Raw genomic sequence first — 18,082 nt, 5'->3', positions numbered from 1 at the left:
GCTTCTAATGGGAAAAGTTGATTGCTTGAATAGTGAAGAGTTGTGAAATACAGCAACTCTATTTTGTATTATGTAAACAACTTTTAGCTTTGCTTTATGAAGTGTAATTTGAATTGTTTTTTCATGAGTGACTGTCCTTAGACTGCAGAACTCACAAAAGGGAAAATACTGAAAGAGTAGACAAAATTTATTAGTTTGTCAGTTACGACACAAATGTTCAAAGAATTTTAAGTACTCCAATGTTTTTGTTTGTGCAGTGCTTTAACATCTGAAGTCCATTACAAATAGCTAAACTTGATAATAGGGTTTTAGGATGTAGTCTTGCACCATAAACACCCATATAGTTGATGCTGCAGTTGCAGTGACTTGAAATAAATTTATTGCAGTAGATCATGACAGCTGAATTTATTCTAATCCCACTTTGGAAACCATCTTGCTCTTAGCAAGACTTTGGCTTGAGCTGAATCTTAACAGTGGAGAGCAGGTTAGTCTGGGGAGTGCAAAGTAATGGTATGGCTGCATGACTTTTTGACTGGAGCTGGTCATGTTCAGCCACAGTGAAGCACAGACAAATGTAAGACCATGGCACACAAGCAAATTTGATCCTAGGCCCCAAGCTGATCTGAATAACGTAGAATTGAAGTGATGATTCACTCCAAGGCTGTGCTCTTTAAACGATGTGAAGTGCAAATGCAGCAGATCCTCTTTGGGAAATGCAAGGGAATGCAAGCCATGGTCAGGGTAGACCTAACTAAGTAGCTTTGGGCCAAGGCTTGTTCCCTGGGACACAAAACCAGCATACAGATGTGACCAGAGGTGATCACATTCCAGTTCAGTGATGTTGTAGTTACTAGTTTCTTTTCCTGATTCTAGAAGTATTAAAAATCTTAAACATACGTAGAGATGTACTTTTATGTTGTGAAGGACCATTTTTTACTTTGTAAATGATTTGTTTAAATTTTTTTGCCATTAAAGCAAAAAATTACATTATTTATAAATATGATTAAATATTGCTACATTTAAGAATCTGTATGTCTGTTACTGTTTAGTATAATACATATACTTATTTTTTACTTTTATGCTACTTTAGTGAGCACTACTGTAGAGCCTCTTGAAGAATCTAAACCAAGTCTACCAGTGATGCATGGTAAGCTTTTTCGATAGGTCCAGATCCAGCACTTTTAAATCTTACACTCTGTCTTCTCAGATGTGTTGTCTGTCACATCATAGCTGTAACAGCAGTTATATTGAAAGAACATAATTTGAATTGCTTTGCTGGACGTCAGCATTGAGAATTTCTGTCAAGTAATTGTAAAGATGACTATTGAAAAGAATACATGAAAACCAAAGGAAAATAATTAGAGAATATTTCCTAACACATGTATAGTATTGAAGCACTTTAAGGTAAATGAAACTAATTGAGGAAATAAAATTTGTTTTCTTATAGAAAATATTCTTACCTGGTATATGCATGTTCTGGATAGGTATATGCATTTACTGGAATTTATATAGGGAAATATGGGGAGATGTTTGTTTATAAGTCTCGAAATACTGTAGTTTCCATGTGACTTCAAATGGCAAGGAGGAAAAAATACAGAAGTAATCGAAGTAGAGTCATTCCATCTAGATAGTTCTTCTGTATCTGTAGTTACATATAGATCATTACTTAGTATTTAACTTGTCATCTTGTGATACTGTTTAGAAGTGGGAGGAAGGGATGAACCTCTGTTTACATTGTTTTGTACTTTGTGAAAATAGTTGGGTTTTGTCCTCAGTATGCAAAGTAATGGTGAGTATTGTTACTATGCCAATATTCTGCAATCAATTAATTCTTTATTTTCATTTTAAGTAGGAAAGTAATGAAAAATGAACTTTGAGCAAGTAAAATATTTAAATGTTAAAAACCAGTTTATTTGAATTATTGAATTCTAATTAAATAGTGGGGGGTTATTATTATTTCTCTCAGTTTTAAAACCTGCCAAAGGAAGACAAAATTGAATTTGTCTAAGAAAATTGTACAGAATTTTTCTTTTTCAACAAATTAAAAAAGTTCTGAAAAGGCATATGGGGAGAAAGGGCAGTATACAACAGAAGCTTTCAGTAACTTAATGAGGAATGAAAAATATTCCTCATATTTTTTTGCTGATTTCCTCATATTGAAATATGCTGATTTCAAAATATTTGTTATTACAGGAATTATTAAATGAAGGAAAAAAGAGTTTATTTATTACATGGTAACATTATTTGAATAATACAGAGGTTTCTTTCTAACCTATGTAAGGTTAGTAGTTCATTGCTTGAAGCTTTTTAAGTGAAGCTATATAGATGAAATACTGTGCAGAGAAAAGTAATAATATATTAAGTATAGATTATTAGTAATAGTGTTTTAAATAATCCAATTCTTTTTCATTCAAACCAGCTTCATTGCACCAACACAGTAGTGCCGTTTCTGGCTAAGAGATCTCACAGCAAGTAGCTTAACTATTGCCCTGAATTTAAGATATTAGTTTTATGAAGATCATTACTGCTAAGTGCTTACGTGCCAAGCTTGCCAAGCATTGCTTTCTTAGTGCATTTACTTTCATTTGTACTGAGGAAGAAGGGAGTTCTGTGAACATTAGTATTTTCTATACTCTGACAATATAAATCAGCTCATTCAGATCTTTTCTGATGTCCTGCTGCTTCAAATATGAAATCTGTGACACTTCGTGAAATTTCTCAAGATAGAAAAGGCTGTTCCTGCTATTGATATACAAAAGATTCACTATCAGTTTATTATGAAACCTCAAAGAAGGTCTTTCCTTCAGATTCCTTTGCTGATGATTATTTTATTTATCTCTGCAGGTCTCTCTGTCCCTTTTCTTCCCTTCTGGATTTTTTTTAAACTTACCCTACCTAATTTCTGGATATAAAGGTTAGCAGAAGTTATAGCGTATTTCCCAAGATTTTCAGGGCTCCTCAATGGATTGACTTACATACTGAATTAAGACATCATGGCTGCATCTCGTGCCATTATGAAAATGAAAGCACTTGCTGGTAACTCCTATACACAAATTTATGTAGCACAGAGCATGTCTGAAATCACAAGAGCTGTAGTTTTGCTACCAAGAAATTGCCGGCATATGGAATATCTTTTTTTTTTTTTTTTTTTTGGTCTCTGAAAGAAAATTAATTCTGGAAAAGGCTCTCTAATGTGAACCTCAGTACATTTTTCAAAGTTGCTTGGAAACTTCTACATCCTAGTTTTCATTCTGCACACCTTAAATCTATGTTATGAAAAGATACCTCATTTGTAATTTGGGTATCTTAGGTGTAAAGCAGTGGAATAACTGTGTTAGCCTGGTGCTTTTGTGTTAACCTTCCTTATTTCTTGTGAGAGCTAACAGTGTGCCTTGAATGCTGTCCTGGCTGGCCATTCTTCTATTTCGTAGCTAGCTGTAGGGTTTTGTGCTGATAAACTTCAGTCTTATTTTCAAAGATTACTTCAGTCTCTCAAAAAGGCAACAGAGTAATTACAATTGTTTTTAAAAATCATATTTTAAAATCAGGCTTTGGCTCCTATATTACTCTTAAAATGTTGATACTTGTTCCGTATTTAATCTTTGTTAGGTCAATAATATTAGATAAGGGGGAAAAAAAGCAAATTTAGAAGCAAAGATATTAGATTGTCCATTAAAACCTATGTCTCAGTCTTCTAACATGGTATGGACTAAGGCTCAGCTATCATTAGGGATGTAGCTGAAGCATTTGAGGAAAATTTAGTCAAAATAGTCTTCCTAGACAACGAACAGAGAAAAGGGGCACCTTCAGAGTTTGGTTCAGCTGAACTAAGATCTGAATTGCTCTTTTAAGTTGCCTGTGTCTCTTCGTTGACTGTAGAAGGAGTCTGAGATGACTAGGCTCCTAACTTAGAGGCCTCAGGTAAGTGTAAAAAATTCATCATATTTAAGAATATTGGTTTAAAATTAATATTTGTGCTGCTTATATGCAGTATGGCTTCCCATTGATTAGTTAAGAGAAAAACATATGAAGTGCGTTGATTCAAGGATGACTTTCAAAATTACAGGTGTCACAATTAAGTCTGGCAGCTCTTTGGATGTGAAATCAGAGTATAAATTAAATAAAGGCTTATATAATGACTATAGCCATGGCTTACGCTCCTTACATCTTTAAGAAGTGAAGCAGTTTACAGCAAATAAGTGGTACATTTTATCCTGGGTTTTCATATTGCAAGTGCAGAGTGCTCACTGTAGGCGATGCTCCACTATAGATAATTATAATACTTCTGTTCAGGCTAAAAGTTCTTTAGCATTTCATATTTCAGAGAAAATAGACAAGATTTCTCCTTTAAATGTTGGCCAAAGACTGCTTTGCCAGCAGGACTGTCAGAATATTGGGTTTTTTTGAACTAGTAGATAAGAACAAATAATATATGATACGCTTGAAATATACACAGCCTGAATTCTTCATTATTATTAAAAATATTCTCCTATTCTAGCTGCATAGAAATTACCTTCAAATATTATTTAAAACAGATATTTAATGATTTGTCAAAGTATGCCAGGCACATAATTTTTCAACAGTATAATTATCCACTGAAGAAATTAAGGCAACCTGTACTTTTCATACATCTCATCTATTTCTCCACACATATTAGCAGGCAGAAGAGATACTCTGGGAGATGTAGGACAGCAGATACATCATTGTGGAGGTCATCCTAAGGTTGCTGGTCTTAATGATGGCTAGAATTAATATAACTGGGTTCAGGCCAGTGAGATATGGGTACAGTCAGCATGCGTTAAGACTGGTGTTGGAAGCTGCCATTTGGTTAGGTTCAGGCCTAAGGCTGACAGGAGCAGTTCTTCAGAGGAAAAAGGTAGGGCTATGTTTGGGACTGAGGCTGGCTGATGACATATGGGGGGGATCCATCTAGAATTTGCCACTGGGCTAGGTATAAGATTTAGCAATAATATTGTTTGGTTAGGGTCAGGTGTGGGGGCTGTTGGGGAGGACCAAATGAATTAGGATTGGAGTTAAGGGGTTTCATGCCAGCAGCAGAAGTTGGTTTATGGCAGGGTCTGCAAAAGGCTGGTATTACCCAGAGACATCTGGTTATTGCTGAACCAAGGTTTTACAGGGATCGCTGAGCTTGGGTTAGGGTTAGGGTTAGGCTCAGACAGACATTGATTGAAAAAGAGAGTTATGGTCAAGTTAAGCATCAGCAGAGCCTGACTGAATAGGTTTAAGTATGGAGTTGAAATTTATTTTATAGCTAAGAAAGGGGTGGAGATAAGAGCCAGGGTTCAAACTGTGACAATGAACGAAGTATAATTGGTGTTGCATCTGAACTGAAAACTGATGTAATCTGGAAGTCCAAAGCAGGTGATCTGCTGGAGCACAAGCAGCCTCTGGCCTTGCTTCAGCCTTCTGGGATCCATTTCCAGTAAGACAAGGACACAGAATGGCTGTTCGGCTGGAGTGGGGACCTGAGAAGTGATTAGGAGCAAGTGATTTATTTGTAGGTGTGAGTCCAAAACTTGAGGTAAGCAGTATGTATAAGTTCACCACTCAGGCTTGGATGAAAGGTAGGAGTAAGATCTGGGCCAGCAAGGTCTGACGTTGAAGATGTTGGTGTAGAACAGCATCGGCTAGGATCAGCTGAACTAGATTTAGGGCTGATAAGGTAACTGGCTCTACTTAAATCAGAAGCAGTGACTACTTGTTTAAGGCTTGGATTGTGGCTTGGTGAGATTTTGGGCAAAAAGATCAGATAAACTAGAGGAGGTTGCAATAATTCAGAGTAGTTAGGATTTCAATCTGCGTCAGCAGCATTGTTTTAGATTTTAAGTTAAGCAAAAACTGCATTGTACAGACTTGTGGTCTGGTTGGGTAGTCAGATTTAAATGATTCCTGGAAATATTCTTGATGATATTTAATTGCTGCTGATTTCAAGGATGCGTACTAAGGCAAGAGCTGAGAGGTCTGATCAGATGGCCAGAAGTATATTTCTGCTAAACATAAGGAGAGGGCTCCTTAAGCAGGGTGATCTACACATCTGTCAATAAACCAGAGGAGTGGTGAACCAAGCCACTTCTTATATTTGATTCCAATGTGATATTTAATAAATATCTCTTAGAATATGTTTACAGTAAAGAGAAAGAAAAAGCTTGCTTACATTGGAGAAGTTGGTGCTTCCAGATGTTGCACTCCCCTATGTCTTAGCATTTGATCTCCTCTGTTGTCATGCAGTGAACAACAACGTTACACTAACAATAATACAGTTTGGTTTTGCTCTTGCCATTGTTCTTTTACTGATTTTTAACTTCCTCTGTTTCTAGTATACTGAGGAAGAGAAGCATGTACCTTTATGCCAGATCAGCAGACTCTTTTCAGGTCTGAGTTCTGGGGACCGGGCTTTGCCTGTTAAGTTACTTGACAAAGGCTTGTGCAGAGATGAGTCAACTCCTTTAAGCAGATTGCAGATTGAGTGAAGTACAGGTAAAACAATTATGGTCTAAGTCCAATTACACAGTAACTGGCTGTCTAGTAGGTCCAGCCAAGAAACTTGGAGGCCTCAATGCCTGTGCAGCTAGATTAAATCCTCCCAGAACATCTCATCTGTGCTTCAGGCTCTGTCCTCCAAAACAGGCCTACTGCAGGCTTTTGGGAATGATCCCAAGCTGTGCCTGAACATTGTTTTGGAGAATGTTAGTTGGTGTAGGGCAACAGTGTTCCAGGATCAGTAGCATGGTGGATCATGTTCCGATGCCCAGGAATGCTCTGGCCACTGTTAAATTTTACCACCTTAGAGACTGAAAGACCAGAAGACTTTGTCTCTCAGAGTTTTGCTTTGAAACATTTCCATAAAACACACTGACATTTGCATCTTGTTAGCATCTTGTGGTGGTGTAAGAAGCATTTTTTTACAACTACTTATTTAGTGCAGATTATATAGGAGCAAATCTTTAGTCTGGTAACCTGCTTGGAAGAGCAGGTGAGAGGCTGAATATAACTACAAGTATGGACAGCACGGAGAGAGCCGCTACCGCACCTAAGTATTTACACCGCCAGCTTTAGTTCCCTTCACATGGGGAATATTGGAGATGTGACAGTAAGTGTCACTTAGTTCTGTGTGCTCATTTTGTTGTGATTGCCCATCACAGTGCATCCATGTTTGTACCTAATTGCATGAGAGGTGCTGAAGAGCAGGCATCTTTACTGCAGCGTCACTTCCTCCCCTTCTACCCATACAGTGTAGCAACCACTTGTAGTGCCAAAGGCTTCTTGTGAGGCTGGGCAAATGTACGCTGGCCCAAAACGTTGGCCAATAAATTGGTTTTTCTCCTATACTGCCAGTAGATGAATGCTGAAAGTATAATTTGCACATCTCTGCTTTTTAAACCCTAGAAGAAACTCAAGTTCTAGTTTTCATTGGAATAAATTAATTTTATTTATTTATATATAAATTGAACATTAACATTATAAACCACTGAATTTTTATTAGTCTTCATACAAGCATTTTCATGCATCCCTTATATTTGAAGTCTATCAAGTTGTAAATTAACTGTACTCTGGCTTCATTGATATAAAGTAAATTGTACCTGACAGCCTAAAGAATGATAATTTCAGTGTGATTAGGAAGCTGTTTTCAGCAGAGGACATTTCAAAGATTTCTTTAAAGCACATGATAATACTTAATCTCACTATATTGGAATGAGTGAATATTTTTTTAAAATAGGTTTTATTGGAAATTGTTATATATTTATAAAATTTTTCTGTGTCTCCCACTTATGATCTCAGTACTTAATAATTCTCTGGAATAATGAGTTGATTTATTTTTTCCATATATTTTTGAGGATTTCTGTGTCTGTCCATTTCACTTGCCTCTTGTAAACTTCTAGTATCAAATCACACATAAACAATTTTTTAAAATAAATTCTAAAATTAAAGCGCTTCTTAGGAAAAATTTATGACAGTATTCATTTACTTAATCCTAGGTGGCCTTGTCATTGTAGATTCCTAAAAACATCCCACCTGGCCTCTGGGTGCCTTCCCAGAAGGGCACGGTTTTTTTTATAATTGTGTGATCTATCAGCCAGCCCTGTGCTGATGGCTTAAAATTCTTTTGTACCTGAGATGACAGTAGACACCCATGTTTGGGCAACTACTGCTCCTCAGGTGACTATTGTATTAGGGTCTCCTCTACAAAAAGTACCACCTAAGGCAGTGAAGAGTCATGTTGCATTGAGCTTGTGATTGTTACGCAGGTTGTCAGCAATCAGGAAAGTTGACTTCAGTGTGTTTTTTTTGCTTAACTTTCCCACTCTGGACCTTGACCTTCTTCTGTCCTGTTTGTCTGGTGTTCCTGTTCTTCCTCATTATTAGAGCAGGCACCCTTGGTGCATATGCTGGAGCCCATAGAGGAGCTTTCAGAAGAGGAAAAAGGTAATGGTTGATTCAGCTCAAAATATAGGTGCATGCGTTTCTTGAAAATAAAAAGTAAATATTATTTGATACCTACAGTATTTTTCAGTGTATTTCAGTTTCTTATGTGATTTGAGTGGGCACATTCCTTGTTTGTGTCAGTCTCCTGTTTGCTGTTGGTGCTTGTAAATATGATGATTTCCTTATCCAAGTTCACTGTTTTTATGAAACTCTTAACTAACTCTTTAAAGCAGGCATATTCCATATGTCTAAAGGTACTTGTGCTAAGCAGAGCAAAAATTTTTGATGGGGAATATCCCCTTACCAGGAAATTTTTGGTGCTGACACTGTTGCAATGTGTGCTTACTTATTTTTCAAACTCTGCGTAAGAGGATAAGGAGTTCATATAGAAGAAGGAAGTTGCTGGTGAAGGTTGAAGCTCCCAGCTTTCATAACTGTACCAAAGATACTTTTGCAAGGAATCTAGGTTACACCTACCTCTAAAGCAGCCACAGCTCCAGCCAGGGCTGTGCAATTCTGAATGAAATGGTGTAGCCCAGTGTTGGCAGCAGTTCTTCTGCTTCATCCGAGGAAAACTTAGAGAAGGCCACGTTTATGGTAGCGGAAGAGAAAGCATTGGTTCATCCTGCGTGGTATTCTTCTGAACAAGGCTAACAGTAGTTTAGATGAAACACCAAACAGCTGAATAGCATCATAATCTGTACTGTGTGCAAAAATCAAAATCAGTCTTGAACTTTATAGCCAATGAGTTTAAATTTTGAAGGAATGATGCTGTTTTGAAAACAAAATTGTTGTTTGAATACATCTGTGTGTGAGAGGTTTCCCCAGGGAAAATCCAGTGACTCTGAGCAATCTGAAATAAAGACTGCTTGCATTTTTGCCGTTCTTTCTACTATTTCTCTTGCTTGCCATCTTCTCTCTTGATGGATTGTCTTTGATTCTTCTGTTGTGCCTAAAGGCATGGCCTGCAGTACAAAAGAAAGAAAGAAAGAATGCAGTCTGAAAAGATAGACCAAGATTTTTTTGTTTTCGGTAACAGCCACTTGTAAGGGAGAGTGTGAAAATTCTTGACTTGGCATATTATTTCATAGGATTATGTAGGAGCTGAGACAGTGGACCAAACTTAAGGTCCCTTGTCAGCAAAGTTGTTAAATCTAGTATTTAGTTATTTGTTTGTTTGTTGTTTGGTTTTTTTTAAATGAGTAAGGAAACAGTTCCTTAAATAGTTGGCTCTGGCAAAGATGATTTGGCTTGAGTTAACTAGCAAGAATTAATATTGTCATTACTTAGGATAGTGCTGAATAGTCTTGTTGCCCATATTAGTATGTAGTAATTATGAATTTAAAAATCATTTTAGATGGATCTATTTTATTGTAAGGATTAAGATCTGAAAGGGACAAGATTTTCAGAAGGCTCCTTGGAGCCTTCCACTTTAAAATATGTCACGTCTGGCTTTCTGGGAGGATTTCATACTGCATAATGCACCTCTTCCAGACCAACCAACATTTCCTCACCAACCAGTAGTTTGCCTCTTCTAGGACTTAGCTCTCCAGCCAAATCACTTTTAATCCCACTTCTGTCAGGAATTGAGTTGTCCACACAGTTCCTAAAGCCAGGTAAGATTTCAGCCAGATCCTGTCCTCTTCAACACAGATCTCTTACTATGGTAGCTGGACTCTTTTTTAGTTTTCATTACTTACAGTTATTTCCAGGATCCATCAGAGGTCACTTCCTCAAAACAACCTAAATATCATTTGTGTATCTTTAGGCTTTTTTGGATACTCTTCAGGGTGCTTATCTTTCCCCTAAAGAAAAATGAAAAGTAAATGAAACTGCTTTTTAAGCAATCATTGTTTATAAATAGGAAAAGCGGCACATTCGTTTTGAAAGAAAACATTTGAAGGTCTCAATATGGAATTATTCCTTCATTTATGTCCTTATCTGTGGGCTGGCAAATGACTCTTCTGCCCGGTGAAGCACACTGGAAAGAGACAAACTCCTGTCCAAGATTTATCTTTTCTTTTTTTTTTTTTTTTTTGGGGGGGGGGCGGGGGCGAAGCTGGGAGTGTGGTTTGCAGCATGCTTTCCTGGGATGTTGTGTACCCCTCTATGTACGCTTTGCCAGCTGTGCTGACCACTGCCAGACAGAAGCAGCAACTATGGTCCCACAGATTATTGGTTCTCTTAGTCTAAGTAGCATTCAGTAAAATTTTATCTTTCTGGAGACACTTTATAAGCAGGTTCCAAATGTGTATGCTTTGCTGCTTTACTCCCCCGTATGACCCTGTAATACTTTGGCCTACCTTAAATGTCAGCCTTTAATTTAGATGGAAGAATCTGTCTAGGTGATTTTCTTGCATAAGGGGTCATGTCATTACTGACACTTAAAGCAAGGAAAAGTGATAGAAACTTCTTTGTCTGCTTTTAAGTATGTATGATGTCATAGACCTGCATAGAAGAAAACACAACAGACAACTTTGTCCTTGAAAGAGTTTTGAAGATAAGTATTGTCCGTCATGTTTTTTCTGTGAAACTGTCTGCCTCAGGCTGAGATTTTGTCTTTAGCAAGGCTTTTGCAAGTGTTACTGCTTTCCAAAGATTTAATTGCAGTAGATGTTTTTTATCAGAGAACATTACATTGTTTGGAGCTTTTCTTGAGAACAAGCTTGTCATATTCCTGTCCTAATTCCTGCTGGAGTTCAGCTTCGATTTGAAATACCACTTTTAAAGAACTTAATTATCAGAAGATAGTCTTTTGTTTTCAGAAGTTTCCAAGTACAGTTCTAAAACTAAAGATCTTTGTTGCTAAATATTCAGGCATATATGTTTACAGCGATTCTGTAACAAGAAAAATAAAAGATATTTGTGATGGTGAGCACAAGATGCTGAGGTTTAGTGACCTGGCTTCTATAAGCTAGCCCAAGATTTTAAAAAGAGTGCAACTCCGTGTAGAAAAAAAGTGCACATGTATGTCTATGGTGTTTCTAAAAAATGCATGCTTCAGTGCAGTTGTCTTGTGAACTGTGGCTTTTTCAAATGTCTCTTAAGTGCATTTTTCCATTCTTATTTCAGAAATTGATAAAAATGATTATAAAACAGGTAGAAGTAACTACTATTTAATAAATGCTTTGAAGACTGATCCTTCTTTAACTAAAGAATTACGAGTTGTTTTGGAGCAAGCACTGGAGGAGAAGCTGGAATCCTTGGGAATTAAAGCAGTAAGATTATTTTGAGTTATATAAAAGAGGGGTCATCTTTGTCCTGCTTTTTTGCTCTTTCACTCTTGTGCCACAACCCTCAACCTATAAAATCCAAAGGTAAATTTCCACTTGTTATAAATAAGTGTAATTCATTAACCTGAGAGGATGGCCCTCAAATTACAGCTATGGAAAATATGGCTACACCTGTGAGCAGTGTTACCAACTTCTATGACTTTTCTACAAGCTTTGTGATATTTGAAGTTTAAAAGAGTGTATGTGATTGTAGGATATAAATCCCAGAAATAATAGCCCCTGTGTTTACAATACAATTTGTTTCCTTAGGGTGTTCGTGGTATCCCAAATGATCGCTTAAATAAAATTTTGCGTGCTATTGAATCTGCTAGAGAATGCAAACAGAAGCAAGAGCCTCACATTCACCGAATTCGAGAACATCTTGAACGCCAAGTTAGCTTTAGGGTTGAAGAGAAATCATCATCTTGTAATAGACCTGTTTCCTGTCCTCAACTTCCTTCCGAAGGTTAAAATGGTGTTGTTTTGGGTTTTTTTTTTCATTCTCTTATATTTTGTAACTGCTATATAAGGTTTTATTTAGCAACATTTCTGTATAGCTGCTTTCATAATGTTTCATATAAATATTCTATATAGTTATGGCCAACTAAACAGTTTCCTTTAAAGGGTTCTTGACATTGTGTTTAACTGAAGAAATCTTAGCTCCTATATTGGCAAGATACATGGAAACTCTGAATTGCTTTGAAGAAAAAAATTTACTTTTTTCTTCTTTTTTGTAAAACTATAATCTGCAGCAGACATCTTTAATTCTAGAAATTAAATATAAAAGATATCAAACATTGTTTCTAATAATGAGATAGATAACTTTTCTTGTAGATAAACAGAAGTTCAATCAATTGGGAATTTTATCATCTGCCACACCACAAAAAACAGTAAAACGGTCATCAACAGCTGTCCGCCCAGCAGAACAAAGAACAGCCGTTGCTGAGAATACATCTACCCCAAAGTAAGAAATGCTATTCTCATAGTACTTATACTCCAGGTGACAATCCTATGAGCTTGGAGTGTTTTGACTGATGTGAACACTTCCTGCTAATATAGTAAGAATTGAGCAAAGAATTCACGTTACTTCTATGTAAACTTCATGCTTGCTTACTTAGCTGACTGTCAGCCTTGAAATAACTTGTCTTGTTACTTTTAGATCCAGGAAGCTTTTTGGAAATGGAGTTTCCAGAAAGACATCTAGCATCACGTATGTTTTGTTCCCTTATATGTTTTAAGAAAATATTTTTGGTGACAATATTCACATGCTTGCCACACAAAAGCTATTATTAAGCTAAAATTATAAACACTTTCTGGACTGCGTATTTCGCGTTCTCTTTTAAAGTATCACTCCATTTGAGTGTGTTATTGCAATCCCTGAAAGCACATTCTCCTTTCAGTAGATGTATTCTTTGTTATAAGCTAGAGAGGGACATTCAATAAAATCAGATACTGTCAGTTCCCTTAGTTTCATTCTCAGATGCTTTTTTTGACCCACTTAAAAGCATTTAAAGACACTGGTGACCCAATTTTTTATGTTCATTGATATTTTCTTACTATGACAAAAATTAAACACAGTGTTCCAGATCCCACTCACATCAGGTACATTACTTTGCGATTTCCTAAATTCCTAGAAAAGTCCTAAATTATTTTCAAATAACAGAATGTCAGAACAGACCTTCTGTGGTACAGATTCCTTGCTCCTGAACTTGGCTTTCCCTGCTGATCCATGCAAGCCTATCTTTGTTTGCCTGGCAAGATTTGTTATATATTGGTCTGTTCTTCTGTAAAGATAGTTGCATAGATGGAAAAGAATAGTCTATAAAAGAGGTAATTTTGTGAGAACATTCTGAGATTACTTAGCAGCATGATTTCTTTTAAATAGTTTTATGGATAGTTAGAATTTTTGGGAGCTCCTCTTTTTTTTACTGAAGAAGAATGCATATTATTGGAAAGGAAAATACAAGGAAGCTTAAATATGTACATAGCAATGCAGTCACTGAAATCCAGTAAGTCCTCTGATTGTATGTGGTTTTGCTTAGAACTCCACCATTCAGTTCAGAGGAAGAAGCAGATGAAGATGATATTAAACAGTCTCATGTATCACCAGAATTACTGCAAAAGCAGTCAAAACCATCAAGCAGCAAAGTCGGTGCTTTTCAGAAGGCTTCTGTCAAAAGCGATATGGATGGGACGGAGGAAAGTGAAACTGAAGAAACTGGGACACCTGCCAAAACTTCAAAAGGTTTTTCAATACTTTTGTATATGCATTTGTTGATAATATCTCTGTGTTAGAAAACATAATGAAGGCACGCTGTCTAGTCTTGAGTGTATATATATATTTTGAACACTTTATGGGTTTGGTAATGTGTTTATATTAATAATATTAATACCTAGAGGGGTCAGTTCAAATGCAGTGTGTATCGTGCTAGTTTATATCAACGCAGAAAAAGAGACAATCTCTGCCTCAGAGAGACTTTTTACTTATTTTTACTTTGTGGAAGATTTCTAGAGGTTTTAAAGTCCCTTGCTTGTGAATGAAAACTGTCAATATAATTTTTTATTAATTTTAGGAACAGTTATTCAAAAACTGACCGAACAAGTTGGAAAGAGTCTTTCTAACCATGCCAATAAGAACAAACCAGCTGGAGGGATTAATGTTGCACAGGCATTTATTAAAAAAGAAGAGGTGAAAGAACTGAAGGTATCACTTTTAATAGTCATTATTATTTCATTAAGTAATTGAACTACATATTTATCTGGGTTTTGTCATGGTGAAACCGTCTTGATGCAGGAAGAACTTAATTCTCAAAGGCAGTTTTGGAATTACAGCTAAGTAGTCTTTTTGGGTACGTCTGTACTGGTATATAGAAAAGTGCTAGCAAGTGAGCTGAGGCAAGTGACCACACTGCTTATTAGCTTATACCGTGACTGTTTTGGATCACTACAGCTAGCCCAAAGTTTGGGCACAATTGGTATACTTTTTATTTCCTATTGTAGCAGCATAGAAAGAGCCCTTCTTTACTTGCTTTCCTAGTATCTTGTTTTGATGGAGGAAAAAAATAATTTGCTTATCTAATATTTAAAAATATTTTTAGAGCTTTATCTGATACAGGGAAAATTCTGGTTGTATGGTCTTTTTCTGCTGCATCTATTTACAATTATACACTTTTCAGACTACATCAGATCTGTCACTGATGTCTATCCATTGAGTATGGCATGTGTTCACAATCAGAGTACTAACACAACTTATTCTTAACTCCTCAGGCTCCTAAGGTCTCAGTCTTCCCCTCAGTCTAGAGTTTTATTATTGGTAAATCACTTTGATGCACATTGATATTTGCCTGAAAAATTTTTAAAAGCAGCAAAAGTTACTCCAAATCAGAAGTCAACAGCAGATAGTGGGTTTTATTTAATTTTTAGTAGTTATTAGATTGAAGCAGTTGGCCAGGTACTAGTTCTAGCATTCAAGAAAGTATCTTTTCACTAAATAAACAATAATTACTGAGAATCCTGTTACCCATAATAGAACTGATACCTTAGGGCTTCCTGACTTCCAGTTAAATCTGAAATTTATCACTCCTTCCAGAAACAGTGACACTTCTATTTCAGTTTTCAGAAAGGGTTGGTTGTCTTAATCAACTTTAGCTGTAATGATAGGGTAATGACATTTAGCCTATGTGCTCTTAATTGCCACTGGTGACACCTAACTTGTCCATTGACTGTGTGGGAGCTGCAAATCGCACCAGACTCAAAATCATCAACTCGGATATGACTATTACAGTGTAATTTTCTGTCCAAATATTACTTTCAAATTCTCTGCAATGTCAGATGACAGATGACTGTAAAATCTTCACAGTTAAATTTAAGGGATGTTACATTTTGTAAAGATCTGTAGATGGTGGGCCACTACGTTAAGGAATTTGGGCTTCAAAAGCAAAGAGCTGTAGCAAAATAAGCCTTAAAATCTATGCTTTAGAGACGCCATAGTTTTCACTGGTAGCCTCTTTTTCCCACATCTTTTAAGCCCCTGAACCTTAAGGCAGGGACTAGGGGAATGGAGTCCCTCTCATTGTGGGAGATGAACAGGTTCAAGACTACCAGAGGAACCTGAACATACTTAAGTTCATGGGACCTGATGAGGTGCTGCCCAGGGTCCTAAGGAAATCAGCTAATGTAGTTGCCAAGCCACTCTCCATCATATTTGAAAAGTCATGGCAGTCAGGCAAAGTCCCTGACTGAAAAAAAGGGAAACATCAAACCCAGTTTTTAGATCAAACCCATTTTTTAGAAGAGTAAAAAGGAGGACCCTGGGAACTACCAACCCATCAGTCTCACCTCTGTGCCTGGTAAGATCGTGGAACAGATCCTCCTGGAAGATATGTTGAAACACGGAAGACAGGGAGGTGATCAGAGACAGCTGACATGGCTTCACCAACGGCAAATAGTGCCCGACTAATCTGGTGGCCTTTGATGATGGAGTGATGGCATCAGTGGTTAAGGGTAGAGCTATGGATGGTCATCTACCTGGACTCTATAAGGCCCTTGATACAGTCCCCCACAACATTCTTACCTCTAAATTGGAGATGTGGGTTTAATCGATGGACTGTTAGATGGCTAAGGAATTGGCTGGATGGCCGTCTCCCAAGGAGTTACACTCAATGGTTCAATGTCCAAGTAGAAGTGAGTGGTGTCCCTGAAGGCTCTCTACTGGCACCAGTACTGTTCAATACCTTTCTTAATGACATAGTGGGATTGAGTGCCCCCTCAGAAGTTTGCAGATGACACCAGGCTGAGTGGTGCTTTTGGTATGCTTGAGGGATGGGATGCCATCCAGAGGGACCTGGACAAGCTTGAGGAATGGGCCTGTGCAAACCTCATGAAGTTCAATAAAGCCAAATGCAAGGCCCTGCAGGTGGGTCAGGGCAATCCCGTTCAACCCCTAGTCTGCATTGAACAGATTGAGAGCAGCCCTGTGGAGGGGACTTGGGGGTATTGGTGGATGAAAAATCAGACATAAGCCAGCAGTGTGCTCATGCGTTCCAGAAAGCCAACTGTATCTTGGGCTGCATCGAAAGAAGCATGGCCAGCAGGTCAAGGGAGATGATTCTCCTTCTCCTTACTCTCATGAAACCCCACCTGGAGTACTGCATTCAGTTCTGGGGCGCCTAGTACAAGAAAGATGTGGACCTGTTGGAGTGGGTCCAGAGGAGGACCACAAAAATGCTCAGAGGGCTGGAGCACCTCTCCTGTGAGGCAAGACTGAGACAGTTGCGGTTGTTCAGCATGGAGGAGAGAAGGCTCTGGGAAGACCTTACCGTGGCCTTTCAGAATGCAGAGGGCCTATAAGAAAGAGGGAGAAAGACTTTCTGCCAAGGCCTGTAGTGACAAGACAAGGGGCAATGGTTTTAAATTGAACAATGGTAGGTTTAGACTGCATATAAGGAGGACATTTGTTTTATGATGAGGGTGGTGAGGCACTTGAACAGGTTGCCCAGAGAGAAGTTCTGGACGTCCCATCATTGGAAGTGTTCAAGGTCAGGTTGGATGGATCTTTGAGCAACCTGATCTAGTGGAAGGTGTCCCTGCCTATGGCAGGGGGGTTGGACTAGATACCTCTAAAGGACTTTTCCAACCCAAACCATTCGATGATTCTGTGAAAAATATTTTTGTTATAATTCATTTAGGATACATTGTGTCCATGATGTACTAACACAGTGGTGGTTTCCTGTATGGATGTGATGGATCTGAAATAAGTTTATGAACCCAGTGCAGGCATTGCTACGTTGTTTCTGGAATCTTTACAGAACAACACACCATCCTGTACTCTTTGCTAATTGTATATGAATGTGTGTATATTCATGTCCATATTTGTATGTTTAAATGTAGATGTATACTTCAAGTTGATTCTTTAAATGTTAGGTGGGATATTCAAAAGTGCCCAAAGATAAATGCCATTAGAATGATGGCTTCTCTGAAAATCCAGATTTTTGTATTGGTTTAAATACTAATAGCTTAAATACTTAACAGGTGTTAATGGTTGTTCTCAAAACCCGCAATACCATAAAACCTTTTCAAGGTATCCCATTGTCATGTGTTTTATAAAGCTCACATTTCACAGAAGTTAATTCAAAATGTTTTAGAGAAAAGTTATTTTGTGCTTACCTGAAGCTGTTTTACCTGAGTTCACCTGTACCAGACATTGTATGGATTATGGTATTTCTTTGGAGTAAGTCTTTGAGTTAATAAAACTGCTTAGCAGTTTTGATTGGGGCTGTGTATTTACACTTGATCAAAACTGAGTTCTGTTTGAAGTTGAGATTTTTCTCTGTTTTGTACTTTAAAAATCAGTTGGGACTTAGTGA

At 37.4% G+C, this 18,082-nt stretch overlaps 1 protein-coding gene across 3 annotated transcripts in view; it reads left to right on the top strand.

Annotated features, from left to right (window-relative positions):
* The window catches only part of DZIP1 (DAZ interacting zinc finger protein 1), a 41,917-nt gene that overhangs the window by 19,703 nt on the left and 4,132 nt on the right, over positions 1-18,082 (top strand). The window contains exons 11-18 of one of the 3 annotated variants that reach the window (XM_080374997.1): positions 1,091-1,147; positions 8,386-8,445; positions 11,518-11,663; positions 11,988-12,183; positions 12,552-12,681; positions 12,877-12,927; positions 13,760-13,962; positions 14,291-14,421. In XM_080374997.1, coding sequence (XP_080231123.1) covers positions 1,091-1,147; positions 8,386-8,445; positions 11,518-11,663; positions 11,988-12,183; positions 12,552-12,681; positions 12,877-12,927; positions 13,760-13,962; positions 14,291-14,421 — 974 coding nt within the window. The remainder of the gene's footprint in view (positions 1-1,090; positions 1,148-8,385; positions 8,446-11,517; positions 11,664-11,987; positions 12,184-12,551; positions 12,682-12,876; positions 12,928-13,759; positions 13,963-14,290; positions 14,422-18,082) is intronic. The other 2 variants (XM_080374998.1, XM_080374999.1) reach the window with 2 other exon arrangements.

This window comes from Falco punctatus (assembly GCF_963210335.1).
Source record: "Falco punctatus genome assembly, chromosome: 2".
NCBI classification, from domain to species: Eukaryota; Metazoa; Chordata; class Aves; order Falconiformes; family Falconidae; genus Falco; species Falco punctatus.
This window is presented reverse-complemented; position numbering and strand designations above follow the sequence as displayed.